Below are 19,267 nucleotides of genomic sequence, written 5' to 3'. Positions count from 1 at the left end.
TATTTTATTGTCAATTGCAATTGCTCAGTCCAGAGAAAACAATTGAATTATATATATTGTGTGTAATATTTCATTTCTACCTTACATGCTTTTCCCACAGCAGGAAACATTGTAAAATGCAAAAGATGTTTCAGAGTGGTAATATGAAGTCCCCATAGGCAAACCCAATATTTCATTTTAACTTTCCCCATTTTTTCAAAAAGCATACTGACAAGGTGTGATACTGCCACACTCTAATGACAAAATATCTTCTCTGAAGCTGTTTGCACTGGAATAGTTAGCCAGCATGTCAAACATCTTTCACAGAAAGAAAATCACCCAGAGCACACATAACAGGATAGTGAACAATAATAAAAAAGACAAATAAAATGAAAATGCCACACCTGTGCCTCTTCTAAAGGTCTAATACTCATTTTTGGATACCCTCTAGTCCTAATTTCCTTTAGTTTCAACCCCCCTTAGTCCTAACTATCCCGCATAAAGATCTCCTAAATAGGTGTGCATTTCTGAGAAATAAGCTGCTTCACTCTAATCTAGTTTGCTGATTCCTGCAGCTGGCACTTTTTACCAGAAGAACTAAAAGGATTACATTTCTGAATGGTAACCAGTGCTGCTCATTCTACTGTTGGAAGCGATAGCTGCACATCTCTTTATTGTTGCTAATTAAGGCTCACCAATCTGTAGATGCTTGTGCAAAGGGGCTTGTACAAATTTCTATCATACTGCCCCATCACTGGTCAATAAACGCGATAAAAAAAACACAGTAGTATTTAAAATGGTCATAATTATTGGCAAAATGATTTTTTTGTGGTGTTCGACTGTTAAGTCTATCATTTTTTTGTGGTGTTCGACTGTTAAGTCTATCATTTTTTTAACCTCTTCTTTACAATTAGAAATGTCATGTTTGTTCTATCTTATCCCAAACCTCAAGACTCAGAATTAGCTGTGGCAGCGCAAAAAAACAGCTGGACATGCAAAACAGCATTCTTAGAGTTAATCAGTTTCATATGGGAGTGGAGCAGCAAATTTAACAAAAGAGAAGCCAGTCTTTTAACCTGTGGGGGATTGGCTGTTTTGTGTTAATTAACTGCCCTCATGGAGCAGGAATGGAGTGACTTGTAGCCCCTCAGCCAGCTACCTCATGAAAATGTGAGAATATTACACAGTCAATATCATAATTGCCATTAATTAGCACCTTTTTTGACAGCCATACAGAAAGGCCAAGCTCTGAATCAGTCAGCAGAATTAACTACCCATCATCCCTGGAAATGTTATCTTTAAGCACAGTTTTGGAAAGCTGTTTTTGTTTAACTTGTTGTATCTAGATAGATAAATTTAGAAAGCTCAGAGCCAAATCTAAAATGGAAACACCACCCTAACTAATACAGAAAATAATCATGATAATTTAAAAATCAGGCGTTTGGCTGCTACTTTAATTTCCATGTAATTGAATAATTGCAACGTACAGTTGTTATTTTCTTTTGAGACTATTTTTCTTTTAAGACTAATTTGAGATTTATTGCGGTCAATTATGAATGCAACACTATGAGACATCATACAAATCTTCCTTAGTATTTCTGATGCTTATTAATAGACAACAATGATGTCTACCGAAGCCAGACACTGGGGTAGTCTATCTACAGATAATGAAAGAAGGTAAAAATGTATCAAATGCTGATACACACACTAATAAATACAGTATTAAAAATGCTGCCTCCAGTACTGTAGTTTTAAATAAGGCCCACCATGGAAAAGAATTGTCCTTACCTTGGTTCATTAACTGATATCAGTAGCATACATTTAACCTGAAAACCTTAAAAAACTAATAATTTTCAGAACTGTGCGGTTCTCTGCTAAGGTGACATTTTCACCTATCTCATTCCTTTGTGACCCAAATAAACTGTTTGAAAACCTCATTTCTGCTCATACATTAGAGTGCAGAATTAAAGAGTGTTATTCTATATGTTCTACTACTATATTTTAACCAAAAAAACAGAGGTATCTTGATGAAAAAGAGCCCTTAAATAGTGCCTATATTTTCTTATATTCTTTCAGTGTACTATATTAGTGAACGACACCATCTTGTCTGTATCCATAATGCAAATTTAAGGCACTGATTCTGCTCTGAAAACAAACACAAAGAAGTATCATTTGAGAAGATAGTTAAAGAATTTCTTGCTTTTATATTGTGTGTTTTATCCCAAAGCATCCCATTGCACTTCACACATACAGTAGGAGGGAACCCACTTCACCAACCACTGAACTGGAGCACCGACCTGAGTGATGCCCAGCCGGTATTATGCACCTGCAGTCCCACTGCACAGCTGATCAGTGGAGCAGTGAGCAGCTGCTCCACCAATCGAATTCATGAAGGAATCTAGGTAGGCCGGATTCTCCAAGCCCATTGTAGATTTAACCTCTGCTCTGTCAAAACTTGTCATGGGCTGATGCTGTATTTAATTAATAAGTAGTCAGCACCTTGGTTTAATATGACACTGCCTACAACACAGTGACCCCAGCAACCATACTGGGGCTTTGATTTGGAAACGGAAGAGTCTACAGGAAAGAGTGTCACATAGAGTACTATTCCACCAACACCACTAGCAGAAGCAACCTGTGATTCTTTGGTAGTCTCCCATCCCAGCCTTGCTTAAATTCTGAAACCTGACAGGATCAGACTACTACGTGCTAATGCTGCTTATGAGAAAAAAAGAGCGTACAAAGATCCACGGATTGAATACGCCACAAGAAAAAATCAAATGTAATTTTTACCCTATGGTATTTAAATAATGGTGCACAGCAGGGTCTATCAGTATTGTAAGATCCCCATGAACCAACATTGCCTTGTATGCCATCTGCCATCGACCATCTGATAAGTTTTGACACCTCGCAATAGCACTGAGACTCACATGATTACAACTGCAAAACCTTCAGTGTGTGTTTTCCAACTGCAATGACAAAGACAATGCCAGACTCAACGATGGATCTGTCTTGTGAAGAGTAAAAGTCCTGTACCATTTCTAATTTTTAGATAAATAAGGTGCACAGTGACAGAATCATAATTACATAATCACATGCTGCAAAAGTTTGCTTCTTCAATGATCAGTGGGAAATCAGGGAGATGAAAACAGAAAAGACAACAAAGAAACATTCTTAGAGTCCTAAGTAGTTGCGAGTCTTCTCTTTTACGTGTTTTTGGACCCATACTAGGTGGTGAAACACAGACTTTATTGGCTATACAACCTCTCAATACAGTATTTAGCAGCCACAAGTGTTGGACAGCCATGCAGGTGAAACTGAGCAGGGAAAGGAGGTGAAACAAATTAATTTGCAACAAGTAAAATGAGCATTGTTCTTCACTTAAGATAAAATAACTTTATTGGCCATATACTATTTCTTGTATAAGGAATTTGTCTTTTCACATACAGTACCCCAACTCGCTCTCCATGAGACACACAGACAGGGAGAGAAGCCTGGGGTCAGAGCACAGGGTCAGCCATTTACACAGCTCCCCTGGAGCAGATGGGGTGAAGGGCCTTTCTCAGGGGTCCAACGGAGTAGGATTCCTCTGCAGGCTGCGGAATACACACAGGCAACATTCCAGCCACAGGTGCGGATCCTTAGCCATAGAGCCACTGCTCCGCCCGCATAAGAGGTATTTCACTACATTCAAGAATGAAATGCTTTGTGAATGCTTGGAATATTTGGTGAGAAAGGTTTGGCTCAACTGGAGATTAATGTGAAGGGAGGAGTTTCAGTTCAGTTCAGTTCAGTACATGTAGCTAGTCTGGTAATAAGGGTGATTAGGTACAGCAGAGTGAGATAATTTGTCATTATCCCTCCTGAACATCAGTTGATAACTTCCACGTATGTACTGATGAGGAAACAAGAAATATCCTTTTGAGAATGATAACATACTAAGACTTGTTAGTGATGTCCAAACCTGTACTGTATACTGTGAAACTTCATTTATTTATCTTTCTCTTAGCACCTACACAAGAAAAACAATTTTCAATAGCAACTGTGCCCGAGGTTTATACAGTATGACTTTAGTTCTATCCCCATGTTAACACATTATAAAGGTGGTGTACAGTATATCATATATGTAATGTATAACATCTCAAAAAGTGATAAATTGTCATTGAAAAGGAAATTTACATTTTGTTCCAGACTGCTGAAGCACATAGTCACAGATGAAATCTTCACAGATGGAATGTATGTTTTTCTAATTATTATGATCTTTATGCGATTCATTGATAGCTGATAATATTGCTTTTATCATTTCGAATGAATTTCAAATAGATGTCATTAAAAAGTGAGAAATCTGCTGTGTGCCTTGGTTTGCTGGGAGAGATATTTCTGCTGTTCTTGAATATGGACTTAATCTGCTAGCATGTCATAAAGCTCTTACTTTTAATTTGTGGTGATGGAAATTTAAAGAGTATCTGCACATTGATACTTGGACATAAGCCAATGACCTCAGGCTGGTGGTTGTTTGGAGAAGTATTGTGATTTTAGTATGAGAGATTAGGAAATTTTTATGAAGAGAGTGAAAGAGGCTGAATACTTGCAATTTTCAGTCCTTTTCAAACATTTTTTTTCGCTTAACTACATCAGTAACACTGAAAATAACATTGCATTAATAAAAGACAATTTTAGCCGTAATTACTCTCTAACACACAATGCTGTGTTTGCTTCATAGCTATTCAATAGGGATACACTGTTGGGATAAGTAGGTTACATAGCAGTAATTTCATTGACAAATGCATTTATTCTTTGTTGTAAAACATTATAAACATGGATCAGAATTATCCTACAGCATTATTCAACTTTTGTGTACCACAAATCTTTTTATTTAACATTTAATGTCACAACTAACAAGATTATTCAATATCCTACTTAAACACAATAGAAATGTTCATTGTGGGGAAAGCAGACATGAAAATCGTGGGATTTCCTCCTGTAAACAAAAAATAAAACAAAGCACTAATGGTATTAATTTATGAAGAAAATATTACACTATAAAGAAATGTATCTCCATATTTACATACATACTGTACATACAAAATTAACGTTAACGTTTTTGAGAGCGTTTGATAATGACAAAAATGTGACTATATCTGCGCTCTGTAATAATTATTTGGCCAAAACATTAAGACTGATCTTTGAAGTTGCTTCTAAAAACCTTCTGATATCCACTTTTCCCACTTCCATTCAGCGATGCTTAATGCAATTCAGCACTGTAGGCCTTAATGCTTTCCCAGAGCCTACCAGTTAAATCGGGTAAAACTGAGTGCCTTCCCCACTAACTGTGACAAAAGTGACACCTGAAAACGCCTACAAGAAGGCGCGAGTTACTTTTTACGGGTTATTAACTAAGATAGTACGTCAGCTGCATACAGTATGTTACTAATAGATCATATTCAGGCTAAAGATGTGAGCTAATATTTCTAATAGTAATTATACATGTACTTCAACACAAAACACTACAGAGCTAATATTTCTAATAGTAATTATACATGTACTTCAACACAAAACACTACAGAGTCTATTCTAACAACATTCTGAATGTAGCATTTCATCTTTGTTAGAAAGTAACGAACTTTCTAGAGCTCTAAAGTTAAAAAAAAATGTTTCCTTGATAACATCGGACACATGGAGTGCATCACGGCGAATCGTTAAATATCTGGTGAATTAGCCGAAAAGCTAATACATTTTATACATTTAACAAGAAAATGGAATACGGTAGTGTACAAAACTGTGTTCTTAAAACTACTAGAAAATGAAGCAAGTCATAATATAGATACAACACATACATAGATCACGAAAACATCAAGCTATAAAACAATAATTGTGTATATTATACTACTTGTCACTTGTATAGTATACCTTTTATAGCATATTTAGTAGACTTTTTGTATTGTATTTTCTAACGTCTTTGGTAAGACTACCAATTGTAGTAAAAGTATTGTAAAAATATTTGCAATATACAAACATATTCACATTTCATTTATTGTCAGTTGCGGTCGGACTGGGGATGTAGTGTAAAACTTCAGAAGATGTTCAATAGTGCCTACTTATGTACAGCATATTGCTGTCACTCAAGTTTATAAATGGTAGAGTGACCTTCAGGACAAAGCAATATTTAACGGTAATCTAAATTCCTTTAAAGCACTTCTTCCTAGACAGATCTTAACAACACATGTGAATTACATTAGGCGTTAAACAAACACCCGAAATCCGTTATTGTACAACTATGAAAACACTATTTTTTTATGAATAAACCGATATATCCCCCATACTGTATGCATGGCCAATCTAAATGTAGAGAAATTTAGAAAGGGGTTTGAATATTTAAATTAATATTTCACTCTTATGAAGCTGAAGAATGAAACCATGTTTTTTAAATTCAAAATTTCAGAATCAAGTTTCTCGTTGATTAATGGAAAATTACTTAAATTAAAAAATATATATTCCAGCATGAGACTGTTGATAATATAGCAGTCGAAATGACAGACGGGTTTAGCGTAAATGAATCACTAACTTTGACGTAGACACCCGTGTGACTTTCACTTTATTTCATTATGTTAAAACTCAATGAAAATGTTACAAGAGCCTCTGGGAAACCGCCCTTTATGGTGAATTTAAATGTACTGTACACGCCTTCTTAGTGCTGTGTTTTTTCTGCTGTACTGAATCCTACCTGTTTTTTTTAATAACTACATTTCACACCAAGACCTGATACACAGGCAAACAAATAAACCATACTGTAAAAGACCTACTCTTCAAGTGGGTCAATTTCTCATTTTCGTATTCCATAGTTTAATAGCATCGTAAATAATGGAAGCCTCGTGAAAGCGCAATGAAATTAAGCAGGTCTTGTTGTGCATTGTCGCAGTTCATCAGCTCTTAAACACACCCGTGTTCCTAATGAAAACACAGAACAAAATGTTTCTGTATGGCACGGAGAAAGAAAGAGAACTAGCCAGCCGTACTGCCAGAAAGCCAAACGCGTTTTATACAATACTTACCTGGAAGACAGCCAGACACGTAGCCAGGTTTATTTCCTAAACATACTGTCGCAGTACAAATTCAGGACGCAGAAGGTAAAAGGCTAAGATTCACCAGGGCGTTGTCTTACCTCACATTAGTTCCACCTGAAAAGAACAACTCACCACAGATATCCACATACCCCTGTATAGAAACACCAAGAAGGAATCGTCTGCTCACCCCATCCAGCCAAAATGAGAAAGGAGAATGCATCATCACAGTTCATTCATTTACTAAAGCAGTGTGAAAATACAATCATGGTAGCAATTTGTAAAGGCCAAAATAAATTGTGATTAGCCAATCCTTATGTACGTTTAGCCATCCACCCATTCATCTAATACTAAACACAGTAGCGGCAAAAGTATAATACTTAATGGGGATAAATATGGTTGATGTATCTAATTTGACGCCCGTCTTCTTTAGAAATAAACATGAAGTAGTGGGATAGAGGGAGATTTAGGTAGGTCTCCAGTCGCCAGAGTTACATGAGATTGAAAACAATACTGATAATATAATAAAGTCCAATTAGGCACATGTAGATAAACTACGCAGCTAGTCTAAAAATAAATTATATCTATCGTGACATCTTTTGTAATGCCGAACAATGGGATAGCTTAACCTCTGTCGTGCTCATGCCGCGCTATTTTATATAGGGTTGAAGCTGTGACTATTGTTCAAGTGCTGACCCATAAGGAACGAGTTAGCTGGATCGTTTGGTGCTGGAAGAGACAAATACGGGCACTCCCCAATAACTTCAAACCGAGTTTGGATTCACCTTCTACAGTAGGTGCAGCTGTAGTGTTATTTCAGCACCAGGACAGCTCCCGATCTTGAAATGGGTGTTCATCAGTTTTCTGTTCAATTGCTGCGGTTCTAAGATCTACTGAAAAAAGGTAGACCCCACCCCCATCAAAATCTGTGAAAACACTACAGATCGATTAATAAGCAACTTATTTAAAAAGGCTGACTCATCACTACTCTCAAGAAAGTGTCACGAGTAAATCAAGCATTTGATATTATTGCTATACTGTATACAGTAGTTAAAAGTGTCTTACTAAAAACATTTAGGATTCATTAGGATAATCAACCAATAAATCCCAAAAACATATTTTGGGAGCACACGTGAACCACTGAAATAGCAGTGATCCATTATATTACTTGTGCGCTGTGGTAGACTGCTGTCTTGTGAATGAGTTTAAAATTCCATTGTAAGAACATAATACGCGTTCTACTGCATATCAGTTGAAAATAACATTTCTATTCAATTATCTATGTGTATGAGGACGTTGGTTGTAGAAGTTGTTTACAGTGAAAGAAGAATGCATACATCTGTTCCTTTTCTAGTGTACCTTAAATCAACATTGTACAACACGAAAAGCTAAGATGTCCTAGTGTCGTCTGTACCGTCTGAGTGGGTTAGAGTTAGACTCTACTTTTAGGCGGTATCCATTTAATAAGATGTACATAATTAAAAACCGATCCAAATGTTCTATGTAAAAAAAAAAGCTAACGAACAAAATAATTCCGACATTAGTCATATATGAATATCGCCCAAACAATACCCTGTCCTAAAACTTTAAAGTGACTTTTTTCAAACATGAAATGAATGCGGTACTCAACGCTACATACAGTAGCGTAGGCCCGTTGAAAACGGTCCGGTCTGCGCGTTCATAAATCTTAGCCCGGGAGATCTTTTCAGTACATTTTCAGTCGTGTTGCTTTCTCGTGTTTTAGGGGCCGCGCAGTTTCGGAGAAGACTAGACTGTAGAAGTGTCGCAGCTGCGTACTGCTGTGAAATCCAGCGAACAATTGCGACCACTGTTTGCCATCTTCTCGCCTTTCTCTTACATTTGCATAGTCCGTTCTGGTTGATTGACTACCGCCGCCGGTCTAGGGGATCAGTATTGTTCCCTAATCACATAAAGATGGAGGGGATGACAGAATTCAGGTGAGAGTTGAACTTGGATGGATTAGTAGATAACTGTGTAGAAAGCATGGGAACCTGAGAAAACATTCATACACATGTCTGAACTCATTAAAAAGTCCTCTTCTTTTACCTTTACGTACAATATATTGAAATCTTCAATCATGGTCATAGCGCTACCTAACGCTGCGCTTTCAGCTGTTGCACGTTGCATTATATAAAGTCTCAATCAAAAGGGCCGAAGCGTCCTGTGCAGAGATGGACTCTTTCTTATTTATTTCGAACGTTCTGTATTTTTCCTGAAATGTTCATGCAGTTGCACGAATGAAGTGTGTTTCTACATTCACAGAATTTGACAAAAAAAAATACCAGAACGACCAAGTTAAATATGATTTTCATCTTTGCTTTCTACTCTTCTACTCTAAACCCGATCAACACATTAATCCATGTGTAATACATTCTAGGGCTACCACGGGCTTCTGAACTATTGCTATGAATACGCTAAAATTAAAAAGCGTTCAAAAGATGTAGGAAGTAAGCTTTTTTTTGTTGTTTTGGGACTTGGCACTCAGAGCTGCCACAGGTTGTGAGATAACTGATTCTCGGAAAGAAGGGCCGAGGAGAAAACCCGCATTAAGCTATGGTAGTAAATGGCCAACAGGGCGTCAGCGCGCCGTGTTTTTGCCCAGACAAACGAATGCAAGAGAACAGATCCTAACTCTACAGAAAAGCCTAGAACGCTGAGAATGCAAAAGGTGGCACACACTTCAGTGTGCAGCAGAAGAAGAAAAAAAACAGAAAACGGACCAATTGCCGTTCCTTTCTCCTACCTTCTTTACATTCTGAACACATTTGATGGTGTTTGTGCATCATCTATAAATACGGTCAAATTATAAAGAGGACAGACAACAAATTTAATTCGTATGATCTTTATTGATGGTTGTAACTAATAGAGAATCACTTGTCTATCAATAACATTCCTCATTCCTGCGCTAAACTGTGAGGGCAAAATCCCAAGAACCAGAACACTTAATTCTTTACGCGTTCTCGCACTCACATTAATATTCACTGTTGTGGAAATTAGAAATCGGCGTACTGGTGGCAGTATGATTAGTGGTCCTCAGGGATATTCTGTTTTTCCTAAGTAATTGATAGTTAGAAACGATTCTAATTAAGTATAGGGTCCCATTGAATAGGGCTTGGCTACGAAGCAGCATTAGGTACAGCAGGAAAAAGGTTAGGTGAAAGAATGAATAAGAAAAAAAAAACACTTGCATTTTAAACAGAAGACTGCTAACACAAAACGGGACTTTAAAACATCAGTACGTTAGGTAAGGTGTTTTGTTGTTGTTTTTAAGTTTGCATTGAACATCATTCTAACCACGGGAAAACTATAGAGAATGGAAGAATTATGTTCTGTTTTGTTTAAAAGAGAAATCGGGGTCTCAGTACAAGTGAGACCCAACGCTACAGTGAGAGTTTAAACTCCGAGGTGTTGTTGTATGAAGAGGGAAGATCATTTGAGACTGAAATGTTGCACGATGGTATAATTTCTCTCTGTAAAGGGCAAAGGGTATAACCCACGTAAACGTTTTCCTTCTCGGTGCTAAAAAGAACGATTTTAAAGTTTTACATGTATTTACAGAAAACGGGGCTTCTCTGTAATCTGAAAATGAGACTGGCTGTTTTGTTTCTGTTTTGTTTTTTTTGTTTTTTTATACCGAACCCCTTCTGTACTGGAGAGAGGGAAGGATAAAGGTGTGTGTATGGGGGTGGGGGGTGCAGACCACAAATCATGTCTTGCGCGGCACTGACAGAACTATTTTTTTTAAGTTGATGAGTTTGTGCAAGCCCTCTCTGAAGAGGAAAACAGGTTTATCGGAAAGGGATGCTGTGGTGTCCTATTCACAATACAAGCACATCTTTTCCCTCCCAAGGATTTTCTCTGGTGGAAGATTTAATCTCGCTTGCAGTTGGTCGCACTTCAGTGTGATGCCAGTATGAGGCACCGGCATAGGTAATCGACAACATAAAGCAATGCCTGAGAACTTGCAGTCACCAGTTGACAAGTACAGTATGTCTACTGTATTATTCTTCGTTTTAGTTTTAAAACTGGCGTATGTCTCTTCCTTGGTCAAAAATAAAACAACGTGCCCATGATGGGTTTTTTTTTTCCCAAGGCTCGGTCGCTTCCTAGAGAGTGTTTGGATTTGTGTGGTCCCAGCGTTTCCCGGCTTGTCCCATTCTGTCACTGCTATCAAGGACTCCTTCGGCTCCTTTGCACCTGCGTTGCTTCTCGGTTCCTTCAGGAATTCGCTGAAGCTTGTAATCAGCTTTGTGAAGCCATTGAGTGCACGGCTCAGTGAAACTTTCCAACCTCACAGAGAGCTGGCCGGCTGAATGGGAGTCAGCATGGGGCTGCTCTCCAAGCCTCGGCCGTGCCAAATTCCAGCAGAGACGTTCACAATCACTCTCATACAGACTTCGCATCCTCAGACACAGAGCGGGGGTGGTGGTGGTGGTGTGTGTGTGCGGGGGGGGGGAGTTAAATAAGAACTCTTTTTAACAAACGCTGAAGTCAAGCCTACGTTTAATAATTCACGGAGTAATACGGTAATTGTAAATCAAACAAGGCAATCCACTTGCTTTGAGTAAAGCACGACAATATTATTTTACGAGTTCTTCTTCAAACTCCCAGTTTGTTTAGTTTGAAAGCACTCCGCTGGCGACAGCTTTATCCATTTTAACGTTCGAGGTTTGTAGGAAGAGAGATGAACGCTATTCGGGCACTTGTCCGAAAACCCTGCAACACATCTCGGTTTTCTGTGTCGAAATCGTGAGGCCGGTCTGAAAATAGATACCGAATCCGGTCCAATACAGAAAGAAAAGTAGATAAGGAGTCATTTTAATTTAACTCGGGTGTGCAAGTTTTTAGTTTTATTAGTAGAGGTCATGGTAGTAGGAATAATAAGATCAGAACGACAGTTATAGGTTTAATGTGCTCGGTTGTACAAACATAACAATGTGCAGAGAACAAAAAACATGGAAAAAGTTTCAGGAAGTTTTTTATGTTTCTGTGTAGTCTGAATTTACAACAGCGTTTTGGTGCTTAAATTACTGTAAGAATATACAGCAGATATTATGGCACTGAATTTTTACTCTTGGAAGGGCGATGGATTAAGAGGCTGCAAGATTGTTAAACATGTCAACGTGTAATTGCATGATAAGGCTCTCATGAGGAATTTATTGGCCCAGTTGCTATTTCTATTCCTTTCTAATCTCGTTCAGCACATTCGTTCTGTGCAATCTGTCTCCGTAATCTTCTGTGACAGAATGGCAACCAATAGCAGTGTGCATTTTTGGAGAGAAGAGAAAATATGCAGAGGCGTGATAAACTGATGCTAATTATCCACATTTAGGACACCGAGTGCAAGAGATCGGGGTTTGCAAATAGCAAATATGAGCCAATGGTGATGGTTTCCTATTGCGGCATATATTTGCGCCTACAAGATAAGAGTATCACATGCAGAAGAGATTTATTGGTCAGAAGGTTCACCTCCCACTTTTCCACTTTTATTGAGTACTAAATTATTTAGGTGAAATTTACCAGAACATTTCTCTTTTATTTGGCAATGTGCCATGACTTGCCCCTTCTTTGTGTTTCTCAATGCAAATCCATGTAACTTTACATCAGCTGATAAGATACAAACACCCGCCGGGTAGGCAACCCCTTTAAATTTCGATGTCAGAAGGAAAGAAGAGCATCAGGTGGAAAAAGGACTTATAGCAGCAATTTACTGCGGAAAAGTTGGACATCAGGACTTTTTAAGCGATGCTAGTCAGAATGAATACCAGTAGTGAATCAGTTGACGAGGTACATCACTTAAACGCAACAGTCAATCTTTATTAAAATCAATCAAGGCGAACTACACTACACTGAACAGTTAGTATAGTCTAATCGGGTATTCGAATATTAGCTTCAGCATGTACAATTACGGGTATGGATCTGCTTACATTATGATTACAGTTATACTTCCAGCTATAAATGGAGACCCGCTGTCTCTGGCTTACCAGCAGAAAGGAAAGCGTGGTGATGTTCCCTAAAATAACCATTTCAAAATTGTGCTCAGGCTTGAAATGTTCGTAGGGGTTGTTAATTACAACGGAAATGTTTTGAGAGAATGGTGAGTTTTCTTAAGACTTTTCCCGCTATCTCTTCTGAAATCACAAAATCTCTAGTGTAGTATTAGTGTTAAAGTCTGTGTTTTTCCACCTGTCTTTCACAACTCTTTAGCACGCTACAACACGCTGTATTTTATCAAATGTACGGTTTGTGTATTTAGAACTGCATTTGTGTTGCATAAAACGTTCTGTAAAAGCACTCTTAATTTTTGCACTTACTGCATCTTCAGAAATAAAGTGCTTAAAGCTTGTGAACATTAAAAAGCAGAAACATTCCGAAACTAATGTTGAATAATGGGTGAAAATAATTTAGACAGCGGAGCACAAGCGCTCTCAGACTTCAGACCTGGAGGCCCATCAGTCCCACTTGTTGCTGAAGTACTCGAGGGTGACGTCACTGTTCCGGTCTGTAATTGTGAAAGAGTTTGACTTGCCGCTGACCCCGAGGTTAGTCCTTCTCCTGTCTAATCCTATTCTCCCTGACACAAAAAAACACTCTTCACTACTCATCTCATTCATCTTAATCCCTGCTGACACATAACAGTCAGAGCAGAAATTCTCCTGACGGCATCGCCGTTCGGTCGTTAAATGTATATGCTGTCGGGCCTACCTTGTACTAAAATTAAAAGACAACAAAATTGAGGGAAAGTCGGGGTACCGATGTTAATTCAACTCGTTGATGACGACTCACCATAATCCCTCATTTATACACATATTACATTTCGGTCACTGTTGTATTTTGCACACATCAAATAATTAATTCCAAGGCACTCGGGGTTCAGTGAAGACGGATTTAGTGAGCTGAAGTGGAAAAGCGTATTAAAACATATGCCTGTGTGCGCCTCTACTCGGTGGAGGGATCCGCATAGAGTCCATCGACCAATGAATAATGTGATTTCCTTTGTATCTAAAGCACTTGGTATTCAATTGTAAATTCTTTGTATAGAGATCAAGGCAGCAGGGCGTGCACTTTGACCTGTACTTCCAAAACAAGCAAACAGCCGAATCGTAGTTTTTTTTTTATATTGCCTATTACCCAAGACATAAACGTTGACCACTTACTTACAGGGATTACGTTTACCTATTCCAAATTAATACACTTTTGATTATGCGAAAGGTTGTAGATGACCGATGACTAACACGCGAAGAGAGTGTCGGCTGAATCAATACTTTTTTTCCCTCTAAAACTATTAAATGACCATTAGTGGACAAATCACTTCAATTCACAACTACATTTTATTCATTTTCCGGCAGGCTTGTTTTAAGTCTTCGGGTTGAAATCCATCTTTAGGTTCGTGTTCTCTTACGCTTTAACGGGGAAATTCAATGAAGTGCTACAGACGTGGTGCTGTCGCATGATATCTGGTATTTTCTACATGAAAGTTAGCCAAACGTGCACAGACAACAGTCGAGTTTTTTATCCAAACCCTCCCCGTCGTATTTAAACTGGTCCACTTGGAAATTATGCCGGAGCCTTGTTAACATTTAAAAATTTCAAGAGTGAAGTTGCAGAAAAAAGTAGAACATCACAGAAACGCTACTTTTATTTATTGTTTATTCCGTCTAAGTCTTTAATATAATTTAAGCAGTTTGTCAGTCTATGTGTTTATACAATTCAGACACCCTTTCTTAAAAGCTTACCTTGATTTTATTCCCCATGCCCTTGTTCGGTTAAAAAAACACGAAAAATTACTATAACATTATTATTTGTTGAAGGCTAGTTAATCAAAGTTCCTCAATAACCAGAAATCAATAGGATTTTGAAAATATGAAACATTATAAATGTCAAAATACTGCATTTTAAAAATAATGTGTTACTGAAATTAATACATATGTAGAGGTTCACTTTGAAATAAATACTAATGGTAGGATTTAGAATCATAAATAAACACATTGCTGATGACACTTTCAGTACATTGAGTCATTTGCTTTACAAACAAACTTTACATTTCAACGAAAAAGATATATAGGTAATCAACAAGTAACAACATCTTTGCGTTAGTGATAATAGTCGTTGATTTAGTCAGCAGAAAATCTTGAAAAATTGTAAACATTTTGTTGGCGTTGAGGACGACCGTCTTCACATTTTGCAAATGGCCGTTATAAGTTTCCTCTCCGCCTGAACTGACGAAACATTTTTTTTCTTTTTATTCACAAAATATTAAATTTCGGATTTATAACGTCATTAAAAGGTGTCGAAATTCCTCACTTCAAAAATTTGACGAAAACGATAACTCAACAGGTGCTCAAATGTGTCTTGTTTCCCTCCAAAAGTGCACTACCATGACATGGGCGTCTTTTTCTTTAGATACTAAAATAAAACATTAAAATGTATTATTAAAGGACAGTAACAGACATTCCATATTTTGCATCACTTCAATATGTAGAATCGGTCACATTATAATATTTCTAAAAGAAAAACATATTTCTGTACGGGCAGGTGGAATTAAAAAAAACTTGGTTGTTATTAATAATAATACCTTTCATTAAAAATGACGACACATTACTATAAAACATTTTTTAAAACAATAAGGAAATTACAAGAATAAAAAAAACATGTAATACTGCTTACGTGGGTATTTTCTCTAAAATGAATAATGTGACAAAATAAATAGCAATACAATTCAAATAAGGGAAAGTGCGTAGAAAAAGTGTAAAAGAATAACGTTATTTGGGGGAGGAAAAGTGTTTTGCTTGCGATACAGCTTAAAAAAGAGTGCAATTTAAGTTCACTCTGAGGCCTTCTAATTCTGCTTTCCCTTTTTAAAAATTATTGTCCTGACGCGTTTAGCATTTTGCACTCACTCTCTCTTTAATAATTTATGAGTGTCTGTTTACACACTTTAAAAATAGAAAGATATGATTCTCTCATAAAAATATTGTCTGTCTTTATTCACTCATTTTCACTCAGAGCAACAGGACGTAACTGTTATATATCATTTGTCAATGCAAGTACCAAAGTGTTTTTTCCTCTAGTGTGTAGCACTTACGTTTGTCATTATTAATTAATCAGTATTTACAGGTATTTACGATTTGCTAAGTCACATGTTTAGGTCACTAAATATTTCAGTTGATGCGTGCTTTCGTCATACAGTAAAGCTCACTTTTCACAATAAGTTCTGGAACAAGGTTCGATTCAGTTAAAAACTTTTAACTTTTAATGAAATGCAAAAGTCACACAGAGCGTGGCAGATGTTAAATACCGTCTGTGTAAATTACACTTCATCAATAACTATTAGGCACCCGGTCTTAACTAAATACGCGTTTCTGTTAATTTCAATTGCTCCGATGAATAAAAAAGTCACATCTTTTAAAATAGGTAATTATTGTATTTATAGGTAAGACATCAAAAATGAAACTAAACACAAAAACGTCGCTGTTTTTTCAGAATCAGGGCAACATGTTTGTAAAATTTATTTAACTCATAATTCAACGCAATGTCAGGATTTTCTTTTTGTGGCAGAAATGCATTTAGTAAACTATTTACACAGTCGTAGTCTCTTGTCAGGTTCTAGAATATTAAAAATTATTTCACAATTTACAAGAAATATTACAACAAAAAAGAAATGTTTCAGATACAGAAACTCACATTTTTACAAACGTCTGAATATATGTCCAATGGAAAAGAAATTGCCTCATGAACTTTAACATTTGTCTTGTTTAATTTATTTTACATAGCTCGGAGGCCATGAGTTACTTTTGTTATTTCTTAAAACTTCTGTCATTTTGCACAGAAAGGAAAAAAAATATCCTGGTGACTTAAATAACAGTGATATTAGGAATACCACATTTGTTTCAAAGCTTGGCATCGCCTAGTATGTGAACACAAATGAACAATTATCCCTTAAATGTGGACAAAATTATAAAACATTAACTCATTCTAAAACTCGTGTATGCGTAATATCGCTCTCTCTCTCTCGTTTCTAAAAGGCAATCAAAACAATATTTACCTTCAATGTACAACATCAAAAACAGTCTGTACAAAAGGTAGTTCAGTGACAATCTAAAAAAGAGGTAAATATTTGGTTATGTGAATTTGTAAGCTTGTTGCAGTTTTTAAATATGTGTTAATGGAACCGTTCCATTTACCCCTGTAGTGGTGCTCTGATAGTGCTGGGGCAGTGCGTGAAGTCTATTTTGGACTGACGGGTCACCTGCTTCTCCCGTCGGCAAATACATGCTTATCATTTCCCGTAGGTCCCCGGGACACGGAGCTCTAGAATGACTGGTAACAGGAGGGCTTACACTTGGTTCTGATTTCACCAGCGACCCCAAGGTGCCGATAGCCCCGGACGAAGCGACACTTGAGTTTTGATGCTGCGTGTAGGAGATCCCCCCATATCCTGAAGGAGAGGCGCTCATGTAGCTCTGAGAGTTCGAGATCGGGCTGTACTGGAGCGCGGTCATGTCGTAGCGGTGCATGGGCTGCGGGTTATGCGGGTGGTGGTGGTGAGCGTGGTGGTGATGCGCCCCGCTGCCTGGGTGCTGGCTGTAGGCTAGCTGAGCCTCTTGCATCATTGCTGCCGCGGCCGCGGCCGCTGCCACGGGGCCCGAGTAGGCGCCGTTCGCCCAGCCGTTCATGTGCGCGTACCCGGCGTTTGCCGTGCCACCGTGACTCCCGGGACTCTCTAACCTCTGCCCGACCCCCGCTGGGCTCATCCCGACCCCCAGTCCGACTCCACCTCCGCTGCCAGCCCCAGCGGCCAGCAGACCACCAGCCAAAGAATATTTGTCCTTTTTGAGCAGCGTCTTGGTCTTCCTCCGGGGTCGGTACTTGTAATCCGGGTGTTCTTTCATGTGCATGGCTCTCAGCCTCTTTGCTTCATCGATAAAGGGTCTTTTTTCAGCCTCGGACATGACTTTCCATTCCGCGCCCAACCTCTTGCTGATTTCGGAGTTGTGCATCTTGGGGTTCTCTTGAGCCATCTTTCTCCTCTGGCCCCGGGACCAAACCATAAACGCGTTCATCGGTCTCTTGACTCGGTCTTGGTTAGATTTGTTCCCGCTATTTGGCCCAGTTTGCCCCGAATTCGCGTTAGTCTGGGGTCCTGGAGAGTGCAAGTCCGTCTCCATCATCATGCTATACATTCACCTGGCTTTAACTTTTCAACCAATACAGATGAACATTCAGCTTCGGCGCTAAAGTCCAGCTAAACTACCACACAAACCCCCTTGAAAACGGCAAAAAAAAGTAATATAATCCAGAATGATAATCAAACCGTCTTTGGACTTTTTTTTCCCCCCAGAGCTTTCTTTTTTTTTCTCCTCCACTTGCTTTTCACATCCAGAGTGATGAAAAGCGTCTTTGAGCTACTTTCTCTGACGGAGTAGAGAAGTTAATAGAGCAGCAGCCATATGATGCGGTTTGACAGGGATTAAATGAGCTGGAGGCGGCCAATGGCGTTTTAGAAACGGTGTGATTTGCATGGCGCGCAGTCAGGTGACGTAAAGAAGTGAGAACTAACTAGTAGGCGGGGTGTGACAGGGGGCTCACCTCCGCCTCTTACACGGAAGGTAAATAGCAATAAACCATTTAGGATAAGTTTGCCCCAACAACAACAATAACAAAAAATATATAATTTTATATAATTTGCTGGCCCTGAGGCTGCATCTTATTGCCAACAGAGATCATAAATCCGCAGGCTACTGTCGCCCGGGCACTTTCCGATCTCGCAATATGTCCACAGTGGATGTACTCACGCCCTTAGCCGAGTATCATTTCAAGATAATGGTAGATGAAACGTGTCATAAGGTTTTACTTTGCGAATAAATAATGGTGTCCAACAGGTCTACTGAGACGAACGCACGTTGTGTTGTATTTTAAAATAAAATATTAACTGTGAAAATGCTAACGCGGGGTTTAGCACAGAACGTTTTAGGTGGATTTTATGAATTACACAGTACTTAAATTGGAAACGCCCATGTTTTTTTGTGTGTTTGGAAAAGAATCACTTCACCATACTGACAAGAAACATAATAGCATTCCAACACCCTATTTCACACTCTAAATCCGATTTGTTTGCATTTGGTTTTTCGGCTATTGATAAATTGTACATCATCTAAGTTTTATTTATAATCTCACTCGATATTTAGACATCCTTTTCTGTTTTT

At 38.3% G+C, this 19,267-nt stretch overlaps 1 protein-coding gene and 1 long non-coding RNA gene across 2 annotated transcripts in view; both read right to left on the bottom strand.

Moving 5' to 3' along the window:
* Window positions 1–19,267, bottom strand: part of LOC138223166 (uncharacterized) — a 56,323-nt gene that overhangs the window by 12,643 nt on the left and 24,413 nt on the right. The window lies entirely within an intron of this gene.
* On the bottom strand, window positions 14,695–18,650 carry sox1b (SRY-box transcription factor 1b). The gene is made up of 2 exons (XM_015364218.2): window positions 17,402–18,650; window positions 14,695–15,467 (listed from the first exon to the last, which is right to left on the bottom strand). Exons 1-2 carry the CDS (start codon window positions 18,242–18,244, stop codon window positions 15,435–15,437), a joined length of 876 nt encoding a protein of 291 aa, XP_015219704.1. The 5' UTR covers window positions 18,245–18,650; the 3' UTR covers window positions 14,695–15,434.

Source organism: Lepisosteus oculatus, chromosome 15, assembly GCF_040954835.1.
Source record: "Lepisosteus oculatus isolate fLepOcu1 chromosome 15, fLepOcu1.hap2, whole genome shotgun sequence".
Taxonomy (NCBI): Eukaryota; Metazoa; Chordata; class Actinopteri; order Semionotiformes; family Lepisosteidae; genus Lepisosteus; species Lepisosteus oculatus.
Note: the sequence above shows the minus strand (reverse complement) of the source record. Positions and strands in the feature narration are given on the sequence as shown.

What these genes read in the sequence shown, in the direction of transcription:
- sox1b (XM_015364218.2), bottom strand. Translation starts at nt 18,244, where the DNA reads ATGTATAGCATGATGATGGAGACGGACTTGCACTCTCCAGGACCCCAG. An exon ending in TGGTGAAATCAGAACCAAGT is followed by an intron (nt 15,468 to 17,401) that starts GTAAGCCCTCCT and finishes GTTTTATTTTAG; the next exon opens with TATCTAAAGAAAAAGACGCC.